The sequence below is a fragment of the Cottoperca gobio genome, chromosome 23, assembly GCF_900634415.1.
Source record: "Cottoperca gobio chromosome 23, fCotGob3.1, whole genome shotgun sequence".
Lineage (NCBI taxonomy): Eukaryota > Metazoa > Chordata > Actinopteri > Perciformes > Bovichtidae > Cottoperca > Cottoperca gobio.
In genome coordinates, this window is record NC_041377.1 from 12,862,245 (window position 1) to 12,887,454 (window position 25,210).

At 40.2% G+C, this 25,210-nt stretch overlaps 2 protein-coding genes across 5 annotated transcripts; both read right to left on the bottom strand.

Annotated features, from left to right (window-relative positions):
* Nucleotides 1–217: 217 nt before the first annotated feature.
* Nucleotides 218–4,521, bottom strand: gpr85 (G protein-coupled receptor 85). 4 transcript variants are annotated; one of them, XM_029462489.1, is made up of 2 exons: nt 4,390–4,521; nt 218–3,209 (listed from the first exon to the last, which is right to left on the bottom strand). In XM_029462489.1, the coding sequence occupies exon 2, from the start codon at nt 3,056–3,058 to the stop codon at nt 1,925–1,927; it is 1,134 nt and encodes a 377-aa protein (XP_029318349.1). In that variant the 5' UTR covers nt 3,059–3,209; nt 4,390–4,521; the 3' UTR covers nt 218–1,924. The 4 variants fall into 4 exon arrangements, with proteins under 4 accessions (XP_029318349.1, XP_029318353.1, XP_029318350.1 ...); XM_029462493.1 differs by having other exon boundaries at nt 218–3,233; nt 4,390–4,494; XM_029462490.1 differs by lacking the exon at nt 4,390–4,521 and adding an exon at nt 4,085–4,308.
* A 1,977-nt stretch (nt 4,522–6,498) lies between these two features.
* On the bottom strand, nt 6,499–7,126 carry LOC115028420 (small integral membrane protein 30). Its single transcript, XM_029462209.1, has one exon. The coding sequence runs from the start codon at nt 7,039–7,041 to the stop codon at nt 6,853–6,855; it is 189 nt and encodes a 62-aa protein (XP_029318069.1). The 5' UTR covers nt 7,042–7,126; the 3' UTR covers nt 6,499–6,852.
* Between the last annotated feature and the right edge of the window lie 18,084 nt (nt 7,127–25,210).

Sequence of the window (25,210 nt, forward strand, 5' to 3'; positions counted from 1 at the left end):
TGACCCCTTTGAGTTTTGTTGTAATTCAGGGGAGATGACATTTCAGAGCTAAATTGGTAAATCTTTGACCTGCAGGGGAATCACATTAGTCACTACCATGACTGCACCTATTCTCAGGGGTTTTGCAGGTGTTTTCCAGATGTTAGCATAGCCACACAGTATGACCTCCACCCAATGAGAGGGATAAAAACAAATTTTGTAAAATGGAAACTTTTTATTTTCAAAAAGCAACAGATTACACAGTTAACTTTCAGCAAATGCAATCCTAACTGAAACTGTACTCACATTCGGGACTTCAAAATGAAAGACTCACATACTTACACACACATCTATCTATAATATACAAAAAAAGAATACATAATAAATATTAAAATGGCCACAAGAGAAAAAAGTAAGTCATTGAAAACAATCAGTAGAGAGCAAATGTAGGGAAAGTAGAAACAAGACGGTGTGCCTTAAATGTCTTATTTTTTTTTTTTGTTACATTTTTTACAAATTGTGCAAGATTTCATACTAAGGCTCTGGTCTTGAAGTGACTGTTGTCTGATCCACGCAGCAAACACGCCCTGAAACACACACACATGCACCCACTGACACACACGCACGCACACACACACACTCCCTGTGCTCTGAGCACTCTGTGGGGTGTAGCAAACCATTGCAGAATAAAAATGGGCTGCTCAGTGTATGGCCTGTGATGCTCATGGGAGTGGACCAGCTTTTTAAAATGGACATGCACTTCACATTGATGTGAAAAATAAATTTTAAAAAACCTCCCCTTGCATCTAAAAAACAACTTTTTAGGAGTGAATGAAATAAATAAAATAACCCAACAACCAAGAAACATGACAATATCATAACCATTAAGGCAAGAACACCCGGAGTGGCATCAGCAATACTGTAACAATATGATAGTGTTTAGGTACATGGATATGATGAAACATTTAACTATTTCTTCAATGTCTTTTTTAAGCACACGTTTGTTCTTAAAAGCAACTTTTTTTTTCAAAATCCAAACGCCATTTCATCTTTTTTTCATCTTTTTTTTTGTAAAACGTGATAAGAAAAGAACAATGCCGGACACTAGGGACATATGGATCGTAAAACTACAAGAAATCATTTATAGTTTTAAGTTGCAACTTCAAAACCACACATTGTAAATCCCCATCGTTAAGCCCCCGCCCAGTAAATGAAAAAAGATATCACTTACATTAAAACCATTTTATCCTCTTGTGATGGTGTATTCCAACAGTCACCAAGTTTTGCTTTACTTACAGCGATTGTGTAGTCTGTTGCAAATTAAAGCATTCACTGTTTAGTTTGGAAAAAAAAGAAAAAGTTGTCCTTGCAATGCATCTGGCAACCGTTGACCAAAAAAAAGCATCTTTACATCTTCTTTTTAGTGCAACTCTTAAAATGTAAAACATTTCCAGTGATTCCTTGAGAGGTATCATTTCTTTGTTTTTTGTTCTTTTTTTCTTTTTCTTTTCATATTTATGTATTTCACACCTCACAGAATAACGCATCTTCAAAATATCCAAAGCAAGAGGGTTTGTTTTTAGTGTTTTGTCAATTCTTTTTTCTTTTTTTCAACTTTTTGCATCTCTGCATTGGCATGGCCTTCCACAATGTCTGTTTACTAGAACATAAACACAGGAGGGGATCCAGACCTCCTGCGTATTCCCATTCCCTTCAGCCTCCATGTTTGATACGTTTCATATTCAGTCACCCCGCCAGAGCCTCGTGGTTGGCAGTCCACCTTCTACCTCTGAAAACAAGGGTTAGGAGAAGGAGGAACAGGAGGAAAAACTGGAGGATGAAGAGAAGAGAGATAGAAGAGAGAGTGCGCTGTACAATGGGAACAAGCCCATATCAAGATCAATCAGGGAAATAGAGACATAGATGAGAAAAAACAGCAAAACCTTCATATAACGCAGTAGGGTTCCCTTGGTAACCTGGATTTTCTGCAGTAGAGGAGTGTGGTGCTGAAGCAGCGCCGGAGCTCCCTGTTGGAGAAGATGCAGATGAAGGGATTGACCCCAGCCTGGGCAAAGCTCATCCACACGGCTGCTGTCAGGTAGCCCCCGGGGACTACAGGGCCCCTTGCAAACACCCGCCAGTAGCAGGCGACCAGATAGGGCCCCCACAGTGCCAGGAAGAAAAACGTCATGATGTAGAACATCCTACTAATCCTCTTCTCTGTTTTGAATTCATCCAATACCAGTAGACGTCTGCGGCCCGCTGCGTTGCTGTTCTGCCGGATGCCCAGCAGGGTAGGCGGGGTAGGGCCTCGACCGAATCCGGCCAGCCAGTTGGCCGCCGCCTGCCCGCTGGCGCCTGGCCCGTGGAAGGTCCAGTTCTGGCTGACAGCAGGCACAAACTGGACAGGCTTCATCTTTCGACGGTCGTGGACGAAGAAGATGAGCTTGAGGTAAACCAGCTGTGTGGCCAGGAGGATGAGCGCCAGCAGGAGCATGAAGCCCAGCGAATCATTCGCCCTGAAGGAACGGTGCTGGAATGTGCACTGGTCCTCCTCCCGGATAAAAGAGTACGTCCCTACGTCTAGTACCGGCGGGAACGCCATAGCCACTGACAACGTCCACACCATGCAGATGACAGCTAGACAGGTCCAGAAGGTCAGCCTCTTGGTGTAGAAACGGTGGTGTGCGATGGCCAGGTAGCGTGTGACGCTGACACAGAATAGCATAAACGCCGTATGGAAACAGGAGAGCACACCCAGGAAGGCGATCACTTTGCAGGTCAGCGTGCCATAGGTCCAGGCAGATCCATTCTTGACTGAGGTGAAGACAAAGGGGAAGCAGATGGCGGAGCGCAGGATGTCAGAGGCGCACAGGTCCAGCAGGAAATAGTAGGGCGCTCGATGCAAGCTCTTGTCTTTGACCAGCAGGATGGAGATCAGGAGGTTTCCAACCACACCGACTCCAATGATGAAACCCAGAGAGGTCAGTTTGAGGAACGTGGCGAGAGGAGAGACATTCTGCAAGATGGTGTGGTCCCCTGCATGGCTATAGTTCGCCATAGATGGAGGAGGGATCATAAAGATAGCGGAATAGCTTCAGCCAAGTATCATGATCTAGAGGTGGCAGGGGGAGGCGTTAGATCCATTTGGCGGTGTGCTTTGAAGAGGTTTCCAGGCATATAGGCAACCTCTCCTCTACGGCATCCTTTGTTCCTTTGTCTCATCACACCTAAAAAAAAATACAAAAAAATCCCTGAAAAAATATTATTCACCCATCAGCATTCAGTCCCATACAATGGGTGCATTATTTTCAACTGCACTTACACAATATGATAAGCAATAATTTCCCCTATGCGTCCCATTTATTTATTTATTTGATTTATATTTCAACATTTAGAGTGACACAGTGCAGAGCTCTGCCTCAGCTGGAGTACTTTGTCAAACACACAGAGACAGACAGTGATGGAGCTTGATTAGACTAGCATTAATATGTTACAAATATTTCTAGTGGCTTTGGAATTTCCTGAACAAAAGATCGCATAAAGCACAGCCCAGCCTTCATTAAGAAACGACGCATTTTAACTGCTCGGAAAGAAACGTATCAGACACACATAAAAGGCTCGTTTTGGATAGATTTTTTGGGACATTTTCAGCGCACGGTGAAACATTAAGAGAAATGCAGTCCAAAATAAGCTCTGCTTGATCACACCCTACACCCTGCAGAACAGAGGACGGCTCTCTAAAGCGGCGGGTGCCTCGAATAAACTCGCCCTGCCTTCGTGCATTGTGGAAAATCGACGGTGGGTGCATACATAATAAAGCATTCGTGTTTTGTCTGATTAAAGGTTAACTGGATTACAGGTCTCACGCTAGTAAGCAGTGTTCTCATTAGGGCGTCTATTGAGCCAGTATATTTGTCTAGATCATCTTTTATATTAGTAATAACGAAGAGTAGTTTATACTGTGTAATACTGACACTAAAGCCGCATTTCGACATCGTTTGGCTTGTTAGTGCGCGGGTGTGATTACCAGTCAGGGTGGATTGAAAAGGATGGTTGGAAGCGACAATAACAAGCCTGCTGGTAATAATATCTACTTACTTACTTGCGCGTTTAAATGCGTCCTCCGATTGCCAGTCGAGTGTTCTACGCGCGTTTCAATCCGACAGATTTCAGTGAAAAAACACAGCAGGTTAAATTCATCGTCCTTGCGTCCCAATCGGCAGGATAAAGCATAACCGGATCCGTACGTCCATTACACTGGAATAATTTTCAAGTCCGCGCTATGAATTTCCCAGAATCGCAGCCACCACACAAGACAAGGCCAAAAAAAAAAAAAAAAAAAGAGAGAGAGCGCGAGAAAAAGAGAGAGAGACAGACAGCCGATCACAAGATCAATCAAAATCCTACCTGTTGAAAATCCTATTTCGTTCCCCTCCTGCCGGTTATTTACATTGCACGAGTGGGCTTTTGCTGTTTTTAAAAAGCCTGGTTTGTTGCCTGCCCCCTTTTTTTCCTTCACGGTGAATATCCTACAGTAAACGGAGCCCAGTGCGCATGCGCCCTGCATCCCTATTTGTGATCCAAGACGCGTCTTGTCTCTTGTTGCAGCAGCAGCAGTAGCAGCTCCCCTCTCTCTCACGGCAACATCTGCTCAACAGGGCCGCTGCTGGCCGATAACGCGTTACAGCAGTACTCATTGTCTCCCCCAGTAACGTGTAAGGTAACGTGTAGAGTTAGGGATTACTATTTTACTGACAGTTTTACACTTGGATAAAAGACACCTTTTTAATTCTCCTGATTTAAAACTAAATTATATAAAAACGAAACGAGGTTCAGTCTGATCATATCTCTTTTTTTTCTTTTTTATAGTGTTTGACATGTTTTTCTGTCCTTAACATGTATTATTCTATAGTATCATACTTGTAAACATTAGCTCTCTGTCTGCCTGTGATCATGCTCATACATGTTTTAGACTCCAAAATGTCTACCGAAGGGGTTAAATCAGGCAGCCTAGTCACCTCAAGGTAGAATGACTTCCCCTGTACTGTACATGCATAATTGACAAGCACTTTGCACACTGTTGTTCATTCTGCCCGGGCACCATGATAAATTCATAGGATTTGATTTCTTATCCATTTATGGAGAGCCGTGATGTCATCATGAGCAGCATAGCAAGTGAACAACGATTCAACCAGCCACATGTACATACACTGAAACATTGTTTTTTGGCTATAAAGCATGATTTCTTTATGATCATACATGAAGGAAGTGTGCCACTGCTGTGTGACAACTTCAGCATAACAGGGGACAATGTACACATTACATTATATATTATTATATACATATGTTTTAAAAAATAATTCTACTGAGAGCCAATATCTGCAGTCAGCTCATTTTCAATCCCAATGTAATCCCCAAATATCAGACATCAGTGACCTACTTATTGATAATAAATGCACAGTCACATAAAGTTGACACTGGGCTATTAGCAGAAGCTACAGTCGAGACCGAATGATTCATTTTACCATTAGGCTACTGCCATCCAGACAATGGTGAGTAAAGAGAAGGCCTGAACGATTTTCTGCATTTCCAATATTCTCTAATGATCACTTATTTGTTTTCTACACAAGAAAAATATTTTGTTTTTTTAAAAGTTTAAAGCATATTATATTTGGTGTAATGGTAAAACAAATGAATTATTTACTTAAGTACAATTTTTAAGGCACCAGATAAATTATTCGATAATTTGCACAAAATGCTAAAATTAGAAATGTTGGTCTTATATAATAAAATATAATAAATAAATCGTCTTTAAATACCCATTAATCATATCTCAGATTTATCTTGTGACCCTTAAGAGGGACCTGACCCCTAGGTTGGGACACACCTAACTGTATTGTAATTATTGAAAATCACGTCCACCTCCAGCAACAACAGTAAAATAAAATGCTGCTTATATATCGAATCAACAGTATTAACGACCTAATAATGTCACAGGGGGGAACATTTGACTTTTTATGTAAAATGTGCTGAGTAAAATTCTGTACCTTTTAATAAGTAAGGTTTGGAATGCAGGACATTAACTTTTAATGGAGTATTTTGTTACTTTTACTCAATTAGAGGATCTGGCTACTTCTTCCACCACTACTTTGCTTTAAACAATTCAGAGATCATGTCAAATTGTATAAACAGAAACTACATGTAATGCAATGTTAATTTAGCTAAACGTTTAATAATTAATTAAAAATAATAAATGTGGATATCTCCATCTCCCTTTTATATCGTCCAACCCATATAACATACACTTTCTAAATGTTGGATAAGTAGGGGAATGTGATTACACAGCAGATCATTCAAATATCATTCAAACAGGAGTTGTGAAGAGCATCAATTTATTATTCTCAGAGCTATTGTCACATATTTTACCAGCAGAAATAACAACAGCTCCATTCTCTTCATGTAACCACACTGGTGATATTGTGCTTTAAACAATGGCAATGCTGTCAATCAGAACATCAAGAAATCAGTGATCACTCCAAGCATGGAAGATATAAGCAATGAAAGCATCCTTGGGATAATATGCAGTAACTGCAGCAAGTCTTATGTATAGAGAAGGCAATAGTATTTGGTTTTCAATCTCAGCAGTGTAACACATAACGGCTCCTTTTTGTTGGACTTCCTGGATGTTTCCCTCCACCTTCTGCAACACGTGGTTGTCTTCGCAGTTCTCTTTGCGCTCGACACATTAATCCCAGTAAGGCACGTTTCTTATCAGTCGCTTCGACACAAATCATAGTGCCATAAGGTCCACAGTAGATCAGGCAGAGAGGTATTAATGCGGTGGATGAGAACAGGACAGGACAGGCGCACTCACTGCTGTCCGTTCCGCCTCCGTGCGTACCAGCCGAGGAAGGCGCAGAACCCCACCACGGTCAGGATGGTGCACAGAAGCAGGGCTAAAGCGTCGCCCGCATCGTAAGCCTCCGCCGGGGGTATCAGAGAGAGAAATAAGAGGCAGGTGATCGCTGCAGCGTTTGGAAGTTCAAGTTTGGGAGCCATGTTGAGCTTTTCCGCTGTTGCTGTTGACTTTCGGGAAGCGCCTGCGTCACTGTCAGGTGACAGCGGATGGACTTCCTGGTGCGCTCAGCCAATGGCAGAGCTGCTTTATTCTAACGTGTGCCTTTTGGATGATTACCTTAATATTTTGGTCAAAAGTAATTAGCATAATTCTGCTGTTGTTTTGATTTATTTTATCACAGTTCAAATAAAAATGGCAAACTTGTTCTGGGTTTCAAACTGTAATTATTCGACAGTGAGTGGATTTGTGACATTGCGCCTCTTATTAGTGATGGTCAGGCTGTCAGGCTGTCAGTGCTTCCTGTCCCTGCCCCTTAGGCCCTGCTATAAACAAACGAGACTATTTTACATCAGTCAGGCTCATCAACAGCTCATGTCTGAAGCTTGATATTCCCTCTGAAGACAAACATGTGTTGACATGCATAGACTATTACTGTTGCATGAGACACTTGCTGGTCAAGGTCAGATCAGATACCAAGCACAGCCGCAAGACAATTATTTTTCAAGGTCTGTGAACTTTCCTGGCCCATTTTTCTATTTCAATTTGGACAGGAAGGACACTAAAAGAACTCTTATCTCAAATTCCAACCTGGCTGCTCCGCTGTGCCTCGGTACACCCCTGATCTCCTGAAAATGTTGAAATTGCTTCAACTCAGCCGTGTTGCGATGACTAAACACGCCAACGTCTCAACTCGTACTACAAATAGTTTGGCTTCCAGAGCTGTGGTGGGGCTTTGCAGGGTATCTCTCTTTGTGTGCTCTCCTGGGGCACTTTGCCTGTAATTTAATTAGCGAGCACAAGCCAAAGTAAAATATTGACCTTGTAAGGCTGCCATACCTCTGTACCTGCCTGCTCCCAGCATGGAGATGAATAGGCACACATTCCCTCTGCTCACTCTTCATGCTTTCTCATCATACACTCTCTCTTTCGGTCCTGCTGTCTGTTTGGCAACGTATCTCACATACACACTTGCATACATACAAGTTTCTTCAAGCCCTGTCTGATCTCTGTGGTCGCATTTGGCCGAGCACATTGCCTTTACAAGCTTCTTATGTAGATCATTAATCATGAAAGAGCTGAATCGGCTATTATCTGTTTGTATATTCCTATAAATTATAATAATTCCCTAAACTAAGGGAGATTTTAGCTCTTAAAAACAACATAAACCCAACTTGAGATGTTTTTTTTATGTGCAAAGCCATCCAAAATGTCCTCCAGATTCACACTCTACCCTGGCAGATACACACACAGCAGCAGCAGCACCAGCACTTACCCTGGATCTCAGCAGTGTTGGTAATTGATCAGTGGGAGTATGAGAGAATATCCAGTGATGAGAGTGTTTGTCAAAGAGGCCAGGACGGTGACATTCTTCTTCCCTACTTATGTGTTCTGCATTGCAATGTACTGCTCAGCACCTGAAGGCACCGTCCCTTCATTTGTACACATTGGAGACTGAAAGGAACTCATTCTGTACAAAATGTATGTGCACCAGTGAGAAAAAGTTGATTTTCAAGTGAAATTGAAATTCTCCTCTCTTTTTTGTGTAAGGACATATACTATAACTATAATATAATGCAGCTATTGTGCAGATTTATACATTTTTCCAAAGGGGATATGTTTTTTGGACACACCCACTTCCCCTTTGACTTTAAGAGACGTTTCTTCCCCGCTGTTGAGTTAAAGAGCTCCTGGCTGCCAGGAAGTCAGTGGTATACCTGGCAAGGAAGGCGCTCGAAAATAAATCAATCTCAACTGCTGTTTTAATTCAGTATTGGGATGTAAAATCCTGTGTATGTGTGTGGGATGGTGTTTGTTCTATCTGTAATATACAATATGTATTTGAATTTTCCTTTCATAAATATGAACTTGTTGAATGAAGCACAAGCGACTCCAGTTTAAATCTTGATCTCCATGTTGCCTGTGTTTTGTATCTTATTTATTCTGAGGACACTATTCTTATCTGACCTCAGATGTGTTAGAAGTACGATGAACTGCAAAGGCCAGTTCTCAGAGTCCTTGGTTTAGCAATCATCATCCATTCTGAATTACTTTCCACAACAGTGAAGACAGAGTTCCACCTTTACCAACCAGCACAAAACATCTCTCCCTGAAGATTAATTATGTTCTGAAATTGGTTTCTCTGAAAACACTGGAAAGCTGACCCTTTAAAAGGAATTGCTGCTTTTGTAGTGTTCAGTGCCCCATCCATAATGAATTGTATTGTGAGGGACATGACAAATGGACTTTCCTGTGTCTTTTGTGGCAATGTGCGAGATGTTAAAATACTTAAGAGGGCCTGAATCAACACCAGAAAAAGAAAGAAAGAGCACTTCGGCTCTGCGCAACATAGTGTTTGCCCTCACTGACTCACATACTGTTAGAGATGTGGGATGAGCTGAAACACATCACAAAACCTGCAAAAAGATGAATGACGCAGTGTAATTATCTATTCATATTGCAAGCTGAGAGGGAGTCTGAGGGTGGATGCTTAAAAATCACACATCTCAGTGTTACGCTGACAGTTGTATAATGCTTTAAAGGGTAATCAATTCATCTTTGCATTTGCTTTGTTTTTGCAGAGACTCAAAATTAGCTTGAGATAATTTGTCCCAGTGAATATTTTGTCATCTATTGTGTCGATGTAATGTAATCATCATGTGATAAGCAGTTATAACCTTATTTCTCAGGGCGTTCAAGTGATATTTGAAAGCTATTTTTCTCTTTTATTTGTGCGGATGAGTGCCAAGTCTTAGGTGTCCAACAAGCATTTGAATGCAGGAAGAAACAGAAACCTTGTTAAGATAAAATGACATTACAAAAGAAATTAAGACCTTTGTGGTGATTGATTTCCTACCTCAAGAAAGCTCCCGTCTCTGCCAGTTCATTTGAAATGAATGGAAAAGAATAGCTGCCTGGAAGGAAAGAAATCAATCTATAGTATTAGTAGGATCATTGCTCACCAAATACTGTACAGGCTTGTTGGAGGTGAATGAGTATATGCACATTCTGCTCCTTGAAATATATATTAAAGCAAGGTTTTGATCAAGGACCTTCTTTCAAGCATCCTCTTCAAGCAGGAAATCAATCTAAACAATTATTGGCATTCTTTTGAAAAGAAGTCGTGAGTAATGTTTCTATAGATCGATAGGCAATCTAATTGGCTAACCAATCAAGTCAGTATGATTTTTGAAAGAATATTTCAGTTTTTGTATAGAATTTGTGTTTATAATAAGAATATGCTTCAACCCTTTAAACCAAGCGATAACCTCCAGGTTGCACAAGTGAAGCCAATGCAGAAGTGCTATAAACTCGCATTTTCTTGAATAGCCAGCAGGGGATGACTACAATGGTTGCAAAAAGAAGATTGTATAGAAATCTATAAGAAGTTTCTCACTTGATTTATTATCTCAATAAACATTTTCCCGACGATTTATGGTCTCAATCGCTAGTTTTTAAGTCTTCTTCAATAAAGCATGATGTTGATGTTTGATATTATGGTCCCGTTTAGAGTAAAATGGACCATAAAGCAAAGTAGGCTTTAGGGTGGTGCTACGTTGTCGCTCTTACGGTGTTGTCCGGTTTGGGTGTTCTCTGTGTTTTCATCTTAGAACTCTAACCTTGTCACAATGTGTTTTCAGTTCATGCAAGTTATTTTAAACATTTTGGTCGCCTAAAAAAATATTTGTTGTACTTTGCTCCACCTTCGGGTCACTTCTAGTTCTAAAAAAACAGGACGCCCAGGACCAAAATCAAAGATGGCGAGCTGCTAACCGACCGACTTCTTGTACATTGATGAATACTTTCCTTTATTGATATAAAACAATGATTCGTCCACCATTGAACTGCCAAAACTTTGCCTTGAAGACCAAAATAATCTTGATCTTCCCTTCAGTCAGAAAGAAATAGAAAAGGCCTTTGGCTCATTACAATCTCATAAATCACCAGCAGAAGATGGTTTCCCTTCCAAATTTTATAGAAAATTTAGGGATTTACTCATCCCTCTCATCATGGATGTAAGTAATTTAGCATCTAAAGCTCAAACTCTGCTCAAATCATTATCTAATGCCATCATCATCATCATGATTCACAAAAGGCCCATTAAAGGGGTCTTTATTTTTCGGCCTATTTCATTATTAAAATTCCGACTATAAATGGATCTCTAAAGGTCCTGGCTGATAGGCTTGGCCAATATTTGCCAGAATGAATAAATCCGGACCAGTTGCTTAATATATAACGTTCATCAGACAACAATTTATGTAGGTGCTTTAATATTATCCACCTTACAAAATCTAAGACTGAGCCCAGTGTAGCCGTACCATTAAATACGGAAAAGGCCTTCAACAGGCTTGAGTTGCCATATTTGTTTAAGGTCTTGGCCAACTCTTTATCATGATCCTCTGGCTAAAGTTACCCCTAATGGACAGATCTCAACAGCATTTCCCTTCAGCAGATCGAGCCGACAAGGTTGCCTTGTGAAATTATACCACAAACAAGTTATTACACCGAGTATCAAATAGAAAGCTCATTTAATTGGAATAACTGTAGGACCTTAAAAATGTGTACAAACTTGATTTTGTCCCACTGCTCCATATAATTAAAGATGATCCACGTAGGTGGATGTTTGGAATTGTAAGAGTATCAATGGACAAATTAACATGTGATTATAGAATAGGGAGCCTTTAATTAGTTTTAAAAAGTATTATTTGGCAGCTCAAATGCGATGGCTTTTATAATTTTTTGAGGGTGGCAAATTGGATTGCATTCCCTGAAAGAAAAAGTAATCAGTGATTATATTTATAAATAGAACTAATATGGTGTGAGACTCATGGAAAATCTTGGACTGAATATGGGACTGTCACCAAAAACACCTCGGAGACTAAATTAACTCATACCCATGACTCTAAATAAGAAGATTCTGGAGGCTTGGCATCATAAAAGCAATCCAGCATTTGGAAGATGGTTTACAAGGGACTTCTCATGTCCTTTAAACAATTGAAGAGGAAACATGATTTCTTCAGCCAGATGTTCTTCTGCTATCTTCAGTTAAGATATTTTCTTAGAGCCAACCTGGGCCCTGGAAGAACTTTGCTTTTACTTACTGTAGGTGGATAAATTGCTTTGTGAGGGAAATGTATACAGATGTATTTCTAAAATGTACTCCTGACTGCTGAATGAGGGCCGAAAAGCCAGGTTTGCATAAATCTAAAGCGAGATGGGAATCAGATCTTAACATAACAAGTGATGAACAGCTGTGGTCAGATCTACTGTATGTCAAGACAGTACTTCAGCCACTGTTAATGACCAGTACAAACTGGTTCACAAAAATACTACACCTCACCCAAAATAAATTACATAAATCCACATCTGAATGGTCAGAAATGTGTTTCCGATGTGGTATTTTGGCTCCTTCCTGCACTGTACAAAGAACCCTAACCCTTCCCATTAAATCTTGAGTTTCCTTACTGGGAATTTCACAAGTGTCCAAAATAAAATTTATGGAGAGCCAAGGAATTGCAAAGCAGTAACATATAAATCTGATTCCCCTCTCCATCTTGATAGAAGGTCTTTGGAAATGAACAGTTTTTCTTGAAAATATCACATATAGTCTTAGAAAAAAGATACAACACCTTTTTGAAAAATGTGCAGTCTAGTCTAAAGTACATAAGCACATATCTGACACCACCAAACGCATGGAATCATTCAGTCAGAAGGCCTCTTTGAGGAAATACAATCCAGTGTTAGTACAGTCTCTTCAGACCTTTTTCAATTTGTTTTTTTATATATAATTGGAAGGATAGGGGACTGAGAACAATCTGAAAATAAAGTATTCTAAAAAAATATTGATTAGTGTAGTTTTAATTAATATAAGACAACCCCTGTAAAACACATTGTTTAGTTCACCCGTGGTTCATAGAGTGTAGCGTAGAATTCAATCATCATCACATTACTGCAGAGTTACTTAATTGTTGGCCATAATAGTGGTTGGATCTCCCTGTGATGTGCTGATGAATGGAAGAAGAATGATTCATAACAGGAGTGTGCCTTAAGCTTGACAGAGAGATATTACATTATTCATTTCAAAAATAAAATATCCCAAAACAATGTGATTTATGACACAACATTTGCCCATCATAAGAAATAAATAACTTTGGAGAGAAAACCTCAGTCTTAGTTTACAGAATGATAACTCTTTAACAGCTCCTTTACATTTTTCATATATCAGGTGATGAACCAGCAGTAATGTATTTCCCCTTTTTATAAAATGGGTTTATATATTTTTTTCGAGAGCTGTTCAAATGGTTTCATTTCATTTGCATCTGTTTTACCGATGAGCCTCTCCAACACAAAATAGATGGACGCCTTTGGAATAGATGGAAAACAGTACAGTGCGGATTTACTCAAGGTGATCAAGTTTTCTTCTGCTGCACACTAATGTGTAGCCTGCGTCAAATATGCCCGACAGCTGAGTACGTCCCAGTTATTCATAGCGTGTGTGAGTGTGTGCGCATGTATATGCATGGGAGATTGATAGCTCATCACATTTCCTGTCATGGTGTAAATGTCACCTCTGTAGCTCGCAGTGATGAACGCTATGATGTGGTTGGTTCATCATCTGCAGTTTTCATTTGCATAGAAATGTCCACACACACACACACACACACACACACACACAGTTAAAAGACAGAGTTCTAGAATCTTAATATAGCATTGTTCATTGATATGATGTGTGATGATGTAATCAGTGGATGCGCATAGGATGAATAAATATAAAGCTTGAACCAGAAGACTTAGCTTAGCTTAGCATAAAGACTGCAAGCAAGGGGGAAAAATGTATTTCCCTATAGTATCGGCCACGGTGATGGGGTGGGACTGATTCCCTAGATTTCAGCTGACACAAAAAAAAAATTACTTGGAGAAACAAATCTCACAAGTGTCAATGAAAACGCCTCTTTAATAACAAACACCTCTTTGATAATAAAGACATTTATTTTTTAAGATTCACTCCAGCTAGGTTTCAGAATGCTCTAAATTACCCTCAATCAGAAAAGTTAAGACAGCTAAGAAGTCTCAAGAGGACCTAAAGAGTAGAGTTTCTTGCTGACAATATCTGCTGAAATGAGGTTTGAATTAAGTCAGAGAAGGATCAGAAAGCCCAGGCTGTGTAATTCTCTACCTCTCTTTGATGGGCCAGAAGGTGAAATGCACCAAGCTGCTCTCAATTCCTAATTAGAAGCCAGTCCCCACACCCTGTGCAACAGGTGATCTGAATAACTCTCAATCATCTCAGGAGAATTGTGACATTCAGTTAAAATGAATTGGGGGAAAAAGGTACCAAAGAATGACAAACTAACAAACATAGTTGAAAAAAGACATACCAACATTATAAGTAAGAAAGAAGTTTACGATGGTAACGTTAAAGCTGCTTTATCGGGAAGTGTTTGATTTGTTCTGATTTGGCAGCTCTAAAACTAACTAATTAATAAACCAGTTCAATTGTCCCGATTTAGATAAAATTCATGAGCAATAACATGGGAATTCCCATTAATTATAGATAATTATAGCTTTTGTATAAAGGCTATGCATGTGACTTCACTGCGGTTACACCCACTGAGTGGCAGCGTTAGTGTTCAGCTTGAACGTTAAACACAAAAAAACCATCTAAAATCGAAGAGAGATGTTGTGCAATTGACTGTACAAGTATATTCAACAACTTTAAAAAAAACCGAAAGAAAAGAGAAACATATTTATTGTTGCAATTTGCAGGGAGAACTGGAATCCAGGCAGCATACAGTGGTTTTGCGGTTGCTATTGTAACTGTAACATTTCTGTCAGCATTTATAGATAAACATCCATTATGATAAGCTGTGTGTTCTACAAACAAAGGGTGGAATGGTTGGATACTGTTAGTCACAAACAAAGCTAGCACAGTCTCCGTGTACAGCCTTTACAGGCTAGCATGGCTGCAAACTCAGTTATTACATCGCAGCAACATCAACATTATTACATCACGTCACATTTACATCGCAATTACATTTGCATCTCAAAAAGTGTACCATGATAGCATACATTTCTAATACACTGAGTGGTTCTGGTGGGAATCATATTCCTAACTCTAACCGTATTCATGCTATGCTCTTCCCGCTTCCCACTCCTCACTGACCTTGCATTCGTTCCATTCATTTGCTGCCAGAGGCGGCTTACTTTTCATTTTGTATCTCAATTGTGTACAAGGAAGGACAGGAAATAGCTGCAGTGAAAGGCCTCGGACGAGCACTCTGACACCAGGTGAAAGTGAAAGAGAGAAAATAAAATGAATAACCTAGATGGCTCAGCAGTGCGAGCAAATTTTTACCACACAGTGAAAGAGAGAAATAACCTTAATGTGAGTAGATACTGGAGCATTAATTGTGATTCTAAAACATTTCTAAAAGGTGCGCCCATATTGCATCCAGGTTCTGCAAAAAATATGTGCCTCATAAATTTTTAAATAAATCATTCCACTTGAGTGTTTTCTATCTATTTTAGCTGTTGCACCTGTGCCACACCGTGGCTTGAGCTTGACCCTCTTGCCGCCTGTTCTCTCATGCATCATGTCAAATCTCCACCATAAACAACTTTTTAAGTGACCTATTTATCCAGGCCAATTCTGCTGGCTCACTCACCCCAATTACTTTGCCGGTGGAATGCCTATTTTGGACCACTTCACAATGGTTTACACTTAAATCAATACTTCTGCAGAACCAGAAAGAGTTTCCATGTGCCGGCCCTCTCAGCACCAACTCTCATGGCACACTAAACATGTTGTTTAAGATAAGAGCTTTGCAGTAAGAAGAATTCATATTATTGTCTGTAACTGTGTGTCTTCATGTGTTCATAATAATATGTACTTTTCTGAGTGCAGCCTCACAGGCTGAAGAATGCTTCAGGACGTCAGTTCCATTTACTTATGAAGTTGTACCAGTGCATTTTCTGCAATTGAGCCGTCAGCGGCTGTCAGTCAGGGGAAATTAACGAGTCTGCTGATTGCACTGCCGGTAATTACAGAGTGCAGCTGGTGCAGTGCTGTGTCAAGCCTGGGAGATAAGCTTGCGTCTGTCCTTTCTCCCAACAGCCAGGTCAAGTAATGCTCTACAGAAGATCAGCTAAGGGCTCTATACTGACCGCAGCCGATATCTACAAACAACAGGAGTGCCTAGCGGTTAGCAATCTGGGAACCTGTCGGCTATTGGTCTGACGACGATAAGCCTCTGGGGGATATATTTTGGGAGTTCTGGTGTAGCCAGCGGATATCCGGGCAAAGACTTCCTTTTTTTCTCTGCGCTGCTCATTGTTTATAGTCAAATTCACAACTTGAGACGCGAGAAAGGAGTTGGAGTTGAGAGACGATGTTTATGACCGGATTTATTCACAAATAGCCAGTTTAGTCAGACGATAGACAGCCAATGCGTTCCACCTCTTTTGCTCTCCACAAGGACTGTTTGCATTCAAACAAAGCCTGCTCGATTGTGGTTGGTCAATACTACTCGGACTACAAACAGTAATCAGATTGCTTCCAATGTCAAAAAACTGAGCCGTTGCCTAGAATCTTCATTTGAATGCAAAATATGATTATAGAGATTAAATGCTGCAATAACCAGAAAGTGAGGGTTAGGGTTAGGGTAAGGGTTAGGGTTAGGATTTCTTGCAGTGGTTGATGAATCTGTCAGTGTCCTTCAGCAAGACTCTGAACTCTTACCTGGCTGCTTGCTCACTACAAGACACCCTGGATCTGATTGTGTTTATTGCTTATAATGATGCATAACTAATTGTTCAGTGTAATAAATAAATGGTGCAGTGCATTGATCCGTAAAGGAGAGGATCTTCTTGCTAGCTATATTATTAGATTATATGGTAGATTGGTCAACATTCACAGAGCAAATTTGGGTACAGATTGTCTTTGGTGCAGCTTCTCTTTACGACTTGTGACTTAGCCTTCTTTAACCTTTAAGGTGTACGTGCATTTCTTTTAAATTCACTTAAGAGCTGCAATCTTCCCAGTTAGTGAGGAAACATTATTTAAAAACTAGGCTATGTCATGGAATGAGTAAAGTTTAAGTGTTCTCACAGCAGTCTATAAAGCTGTTTGTAACAAATGACCCTGCCACTTAGCCTCCACTGTGGATTTTAACAGGGCTATCTGGCAGAGAGGCAACAAGGGGACAATGTAACTGTCCTCCTCAGCAGGTCCATTTATTAGTCCACACACATGGATTTTACAGAGTGCAGACACACAAAGGCCTGTGTTAACACAATGAATGTCTTTCTAAGAATGAGAACATTAAAAGTGGTTGCATATGCATATGAGCATGCATCCCCCTCTACAGCTGCAGCCTGACTATTAGGTAGAGATGGCATCATCTTCATATTGTTTGAGTAGCCATTTGTAGTCTTCCCACCGTTCTTCAATCACCTGCCAACGACCGTCATTCATTCTCCCACCTACATACAGTATAAACTTACCTTACCTGACTTGTTACCTGTTGCTGACATTGTTTTTGAAAGAACTGTTTGATGCGTTTGAACATTTTGGGCGCGTGTTTGCTCTTTTGTCAAGAGTTAGATGAGATAGCCATCTGTTTCCTGGACACTTGACGTAACTTTGAGGTTGGCAGGCTACCAGGAGAGTGGCTGTGCTTGGCTAAGAATAATAACATAGCATGAGAGTGGTAGCTCTTCAAATCAAATCAAATCAAATTTATTTGTATAGCCCAATATCACAAATTATACATTTGTCTCAGTGTGCTTTACAGACTGTACAGGTTACGACATCCTCTGTCCTTAGACCCTCGCATCGCACAAGGAAAAACTTCCTAAAAGAAACCCCAAAATTAAAGGGGAAAAAATGGAAGAAACCTCAGGAAGAGCAACTGAGGAGGGATCCCTCTCCCAGGACGGACAGACGTGCAATAGATGTCGTGTGTACAGGATAAACAACATAATACAAATACAACATTTGACAGAAATTATGTTGTGTTGGAAAAAAAAGAAATAGAAAGTATGGATGAATCCAGGAAAATGTCAATAAGGCTTCCCGGTGTCCAGCAGGACCAGGTCAGCAGGCGCTGTCACGATTCATGATCCTGACGTAAACTTTATCAGTGGCAACCTGCCACATGAGAGACAGACACTCCGGGGATGATACCCCGGATGGTGAGTTAGTAACATACATTTACATAAATGCATACAGATAGAGAGGGAGAAGAAGAGAGAGGGAGGGGAGGAGAGAGGAAGAGAAGGAAGAGAGCAGGGAGGTGTCCCCCGGCAGTCTAAGCCTATAGCAGCATAACTAGGGGCTGATCCAGGGCAAACCTGAGCCAGCCCTAACTATAAGCTTTATCAAAAAGGAAAGTCTTTAGCCTACTCTTAAATGTGGAGAGTGTGTCTGCCTCCCGAACACAAACTGGAAGCTGGTTCCACTGGAGAGGAGCTTGAAGCTGAAGGCTCTGGCTCCCATTGTACTCTTAGAGACTCTAGGAACCACAAGTAACCCTGCAGTCTGGGAGCGCAATGCTCTAGTTGGTTTATAAGGTACTATGAGATCTTTAAGATATGCTGGAGCCTGACCATTAATTGATTTGTAAGTCAGGAGAAGGATTTTGAATTCTATTCTGTATTTTACCGGGAGCCAGTGCAGTGCAGCTAATACAGGAGTAATATGATCCCGTTTCCTTGTTCTAGTCAATACACGTGCCGCTGCATTTTGGATCAACTGAAGAGTCTTAAGCGACTTTTTGGGACAACCTGATAACAATGAGTTGCAGTAATCCAGCCTTGAAGTAACAAATGCATGCATTCTCATCTTCTCATTTTTTCCAAGTCTTCTCATCTGACTTGGAAAAAAGCATGGATTAAATCATTTGTCTCACCTCTCCAACTACTTTAGTTAGCTATCCAACTGGGAAGTGCTCACATGCCATATAAATCAAGTGGGCTCCACAGACTGCATGTAAGAAGTGGACATAGTCCCAATGTCCACTTGGGACTATTTTTCCCAAGTATAGGAACATATTTGTTAATGTGTCAGTGGCTTATTTAAAAATATTGTTACCATTATATGCCTTGGTTAAAACATTAAATTAGAGTGTTTCAGTTGCTTGGTGAGCTTTTAAAATTGTGTGATATTTTTGTAAGGATGCTGTAACTTGTGTTCTTGTTTGTGTAACAGCCTAACTTATCTAATTGCCAGCAGGTCTGATGTTGCACTGGCAATTAACTTTTATGAAGTACAGAAGAAGAATTATTTACATAATGCCTTATCAAAGAAGAATTGAAACTAATGGGTACCATAAGGTAATAAATCAAGTGAGAAGTAGGATCATTTTCTCATAGACTTTTATACATTTGACTACTGGTGGACTGGCTATTCCAGCCAATCAATCTCACTCGGAAAAGGTGTGCCAGTTAGTATCATGGAAGAGGAACCAAGTCCCCCCCCCCCCTCCTTCTCAAATTCCAGCAAACACGCCTGCATACACACATACAGTCTGAAAATCATTTGTGTCTATTTAGTCTACTTGGAAAGCTTCGAATATATATATTTTGTATTTAGAACTGGAGGTAGTAGAAAGAACAAAAAATTTAATGTAGAATTTGTTATGAGATTATATCCAAACAATCTAAATGACAAGTTAAGCAAGTAGAGAGCAACATGAACCATTTCAACAGTGTCAACACTTTTGAATAAAATCTTCCACTTTAAACTAGCGGTAACATTAAAATGCAAAACAGGTGGTGGGATGAATGTATTAGTGGATTTGTTATTGTTGGTCATTCTATTCAGCTGTCCATGCATTAGTCACAGCTACAAATAACATTTAGCAAAGAGGCACTGAGCGTCTTGTCTTTTGTTGAAGTCGAAAGCAAAATACACAGAATTGTATTTAATAGATGCTCTTAACTAATACTTGCAATTTGTGATTCTGGCTTATTAGGAAGTGCTTTTAAATGTCTGGTTTTTCCCAAGCATTGAATATTAAGAGCTTTAGCGTGTGTGTTCATCTGTGTGCATGGTTTGTGTATGGATATATTCATTTAGTCGGAGAGTATTAAAACCTCTGCAGCATTATTTGTGAGTTAAACATTTCTGACAAAGTGAATAAATTGCACTTATTTCATTCTATATTATGCCACATAATACTGGGCTATTATAAAGAACTGCTAATGCCCTCATAGCTGATGAGCTCTTTAGGGAAAACAAGTCTTAGAAACAGACAAGGAATAAATAACCATTAACGCTATAGCTATTTCTCAGAGGAAAATGCAGCTAATAGGTTGGAAGGAACGCTTCAGAAGCTCTGTAAAATGAGAGCATCATTTATGTCATCCAAGCCACCATCTAATCCAAACTCTGTCATGCTAAAGTGTGCTTAGGATAGCAACTACCAGCTCCAGATGTGCCTAACTATAGGTATCCTGACAGTGCTGTATTTCCAAAATCTTTAAACAGATATTAAAATAAACACGTGTTGGAAAGAATTACCCTTCCCATACAGCTTAACTTCTCAATTACAATTCGAGAGAAACATATTTTCTCCTGTATTACGGTGGCAGTTTTAACACTAGAACCGCCAACAGGTAACGCAAAACTGCTAGATGGTTAAGGGGTAATGTTAAACACGTACTTCAGCATGAGAAGCTCTCCAAAGCTTTGATCGAATAATATTGAAGAAAACAAAATTAATATATAATTTAAGTGGAAAAAGTAGCAACGTATTTTAGCAGTATTTTACAGACTCGTATCACACTACAGTTATTAACTAAACAGCATTGCCTTTCTTGGAAAAAGAGCCATTGGCTCAGGGTCACTGCTTATGTTTGGGTTAGACCTTTCCTCCAGGGGCAACGTATTACATAATTCTTTCTCTATCCTCTGACTCACATTGGACAGGCCTGGGTCGCTCCAGATGTCTGTGTCTGCTATTTGTGTTACGCTTATAAGCGTGCCAGCCCTCTAGTTTGGGTATGTGTGCATGCTTGTGTGTCCACTGAGGCAACACAAGGTTCCCTAAGATGATGCCAGGAACAGAGAGAGAGGAGTGATGTCAGGGATTTAATAACATAATCCCTACAACCTCATCATAACAGCAAAGGGGATGTCTTTCGAGTCTAATTAAAAAATAAATAAATAAATAAAGCCACACTTTTTTTTTTTCACCTCACCTTTTTCTGTTAATTAATTTTCCCCTGCCGCCGGCGTGCCTTCATTTGTATGGTGTTGCCATCTCTGCCTGGACGAAATATTTACAATGCAAAGAAATAATGACTTGCTTTGCTTTGTCTGGTTTGTTTGTAAGCGCTTTTGCTCCAATCTATAAAAACATGATTTTGCACACAAGGCTTACATAGATTTTTGTAGAGTCCTGGCATTGATTGGAGATGCAATTTGCCAACCTCTGAAATCCTTCGGGCAAATTTCCATATACTTCTTGCTCGAATAACAAACAATAAAAAACAACGAGTGGGGAGTGGAATAATGTATTTTAACAATGCTGTGCAGGAGACAACAGTTTGTGGACAGACAAGTCTACTGCATTAAATCCTCAAATTAAGGGCCATAACAAAGCTCCTGTAGTATCACCCTTACTGTATAGATGTATGGCTACGCAGCTGCATAGAAACAGATGTTATCTTTTGTCTTCAATGACTTTTAAATCAAACAATACAGAGCTACTTGTGAGGTAAAAAAATTGGAATGCTATGATTAAAATTGAAACCTTATTAAATATTTTCGAGTTTGGGTGAATCATGCAGCCTTATCGCATACGTCATTATACAGCCTGAATGTCTGCAACCTTTAGACGGCAAATGTTTGTGTTATGTAAAATCACAAAGAAGGCATGGATACACAGAGTGGCATTTTACTTCCAAGAGTCATCCATTGTACACAGAACTGTCATGCTTCTCACATGTCTGTGTCTCGCTCTTGTGCCAGGCGAAACGAACAGAGAGAAAGTTCTTAGCCAACAGTGTTGACCCTTCATCTGCCCTAGGAGACTTGGGGGAACCTCTGGCCCATGGCCAAGTCAGCACACACTCACACACATCCACGGTTTGCACTATTTCTTTTCTGTGTGGGGAGAGACATCAGCCTGACTGAACGTTATTGAGACCCAGAGGACTACATGCACTCAGGCATGCATACACACACACACACACACACACACACACACACACACACACACACACACACACACACACACACACACACACACACACACACAGAGAGGTAGCTAGCGGAGTAGGACACAACCTTGAAAAAGCTCTGTTCCCTGGGGAATTTCCCTGAATGGCCTGTTTGCAAGAGCAGAATAATTGCTTGTTCACTCCATCTTTTCATCCCTTCCTCCATCCTTTCATCTATCCAGGGAAAAGAAAGAGTGAAACCTTAATTCATGAGCCATGGGTTCAGCGGACAGATGTTTTCCTGGGACACTGAAACATATATGTACACAAAAGTAAGGAAGCCAAGGAGGAATTGTGTCACTGAGATTATACTTCATTATGAAATGGATATTCCCTATTACATTACGCAATATTATTTTTAAACATCAACTCAACACATTGGGAGGTTGTAACGCACATGGACATTCATACTCATTTTCCAGATTACATGTTCCACTTGTCTAGACCAACTAATAGGAGTTGCTATTGCAGTGCCAATTATGATCCCTCACTGGCTTCCCGTTCATGAACACTTCTGATTGACTGTTTTGTTAACCCCTTAAAACGATTGTCAAATCGTAGCATAGCAAAGGCTTAGCCTGCCATTGTTGAAGCCATGGTTCCAAAAATTCCGCTATCTTTTACTACACACGCGCTGTGCGAGTATGGAAAGCTTGTCATAGGTATAGCAACAGTAATTAAGGGGAGCTGTGCTTAGCAAATGGTCAGTGGTTGTGGGCAAGTGTTAACCATACACCAGGTGTTGGTTGGTTAATACAAGTAAGCTTTACAACTTGACTGAACAATGCACTGACTAAACTTTCTGTTGTATAGTCCTGACAAACTGAGAGGGTGATTTGTGGTGCCTCTGTTACTTTCGATGCTGCCACCACCAGCATCGATATCTTCACTCAATTCACATTCCTAAGCTCCTTTTGTAAAGGGTTCATCTCAAAAAGTCGTGTAAGGTTATCTCCACCAAGGTACAATCCCAGCCATAATGAGGCTCAAGCACTGAGCAGAATAATAAGGGCTGGAATGCTAATCTGTGCCCTCAGTTGGCAGCAAATCAGCTCTTGCTCCTACATTTGCCATGTTAAGTGATGTCTTGCTGAAGGCTTGTTTGACAAATGCTCATGTCATGCGGTAAGACTTTGCGGGGAGATAATATAGCTGCTGATATGAGATCTGACCAGTCAAATGTTACCGTGATTCCATATCACAGCATATTATATAATGTCTACTGTAAGCCTTTAAAACAATGAATGTTCTTAGTCTGAGTTGTGATATGTATTCTCTCTCTCTTCTCTCTCTCTCTCTCTCTCTCTCTCTCTCTCTCTCTCTCTCTCCCTCTCTGTCTCTCTTTCTGACACCCCTTCCTTTTTTTTACTCCCCTTACACACACACACACTGGCTATGCTCTGTCCTTGGTTCATCCTGCCCCCAAAATGGGTATACATTTGCATGCATTAGGGCTCTCCCATGGCTTGCCTTCTACCCGCTGTGCCGTCGAGTCTGATTAATGATCTGAGTGTGCCACTTCTCACAGCAGCCGAGCAGACCGCCTGCCTGCTCTCACATCAAACATCCAAATGCAAGCAAAAATGTAGAATTGAATTTGCTATAACAACATTTTTTAAACATGCTTCCCTACATGCATGCAAACAAACAGGAATAAAATATCTATTGGCATGTATGCACTTTTGTATGCAGGTACATGCTTTACATTGCACATTATGCATGTTTCATCCCTGAGCTTTCTATAGTAATAAAAGAGACTAATGAATAAACACTTTCTGTATGAATGAACACATACTCACCTGTAGGGCTGCCTCTGGCTATCACATTTTAAATATGGTCCATTTTAAACAATGCCTTAAACCTGCTTTCTTTCTAATGGCGATTGTATAGAAAGAAAGTCTGATTGTATAGAAGTCTATGAGAAAATGACCCTACTTCTCACTTAATTTATTACCTTAGTAAACATTTTTCTCATGAGTTTTTGGTCTCAATAGCTAGTTTCAAGTCTTCTTCAATACAGCACGATGTTCATTTTGTACATCATGGTTCCATTTAGAGTAAAAAAGACGTAAAGCAGGGTATGCTTTAAGGCAGGGTTACCTTGTGATTTTCAGGTCCCTACCAAGTTGTTGTCTGGTTTGGGTGATCTACATGTTTTCGTCTCAGAACTTTAATCCTTTTTCAGGTCATGAAAGTTAGTCCACTCCACTCATGTCACTTCTGGTTCCAAAACCAAGATGGCGATGGTCAAAATGCATAAGTCGAGGCTTCAAAACAGTAGTCCACAAACCAATGGGTGGTGTCATGATGGCTACGTCCACTTCTTTTATACAGTGTAGAATTACATTTAAAGGACGTATTTAGCAGCATTTACTCCATTATGTAAATTAACAGCCTATTTTATTTAATAATACATATTGTCAGTGGTGCCATTAACCAAGTACATACTGTACCTTTGCATACTAGGGTAGATCCATGTTTTCATGATTTCATTTGATAGCAATAGTGTGTAGTTTCCAATAGATGCCGACTGTGCATTTAAATGTTTGAACACCATATTGTACAATAATACAACATTACTAATACAACATTATAAATACAATAGCTGTAGGGTGTTGAAGCTAGGAGGACATTGTACTCCATCGTGAACAGTGTGGAAACTGCCTTATTGAACACGAGTGTGCATGTGTGTGTGTGTGTGTGTGTGTGTGTGTGTGTGTGTGTGTGTGTGTGTGTGTGTGTGTGTGTGTGTGTGTGTGTTTGCCTTGTAGCTGCAGGGGTGAATCTTGACAAATTGGCCAACTATTGTGGTCATTTGGTACAGCCGCATGTGCTGCTGTGTGTATTAGCCATTAGACAGAGAGAGATTGAGAGAGAGAGAGAGAGAACGAGAAAGAGAGAGAGAGACAGAGATTGAGAGAGAGCGAG

Bases quoted from the DNA above. Each gene is read 5' to 3' on its own strand.
- LOC115028420 (XM_029462209.1), bottom strand. From the start codon at position 7,041: ATGGCTCCCAAACTTGAACTTCCAAACGCTGCAGCGATCACCTGCCTC.
- gpr85 (XM_029462489.1), bottom strand. From the start codon at position 3,058: ATGATCCCTCCTCCATCTATGGCGAACTATAGCCATGCAGGGGACCAC.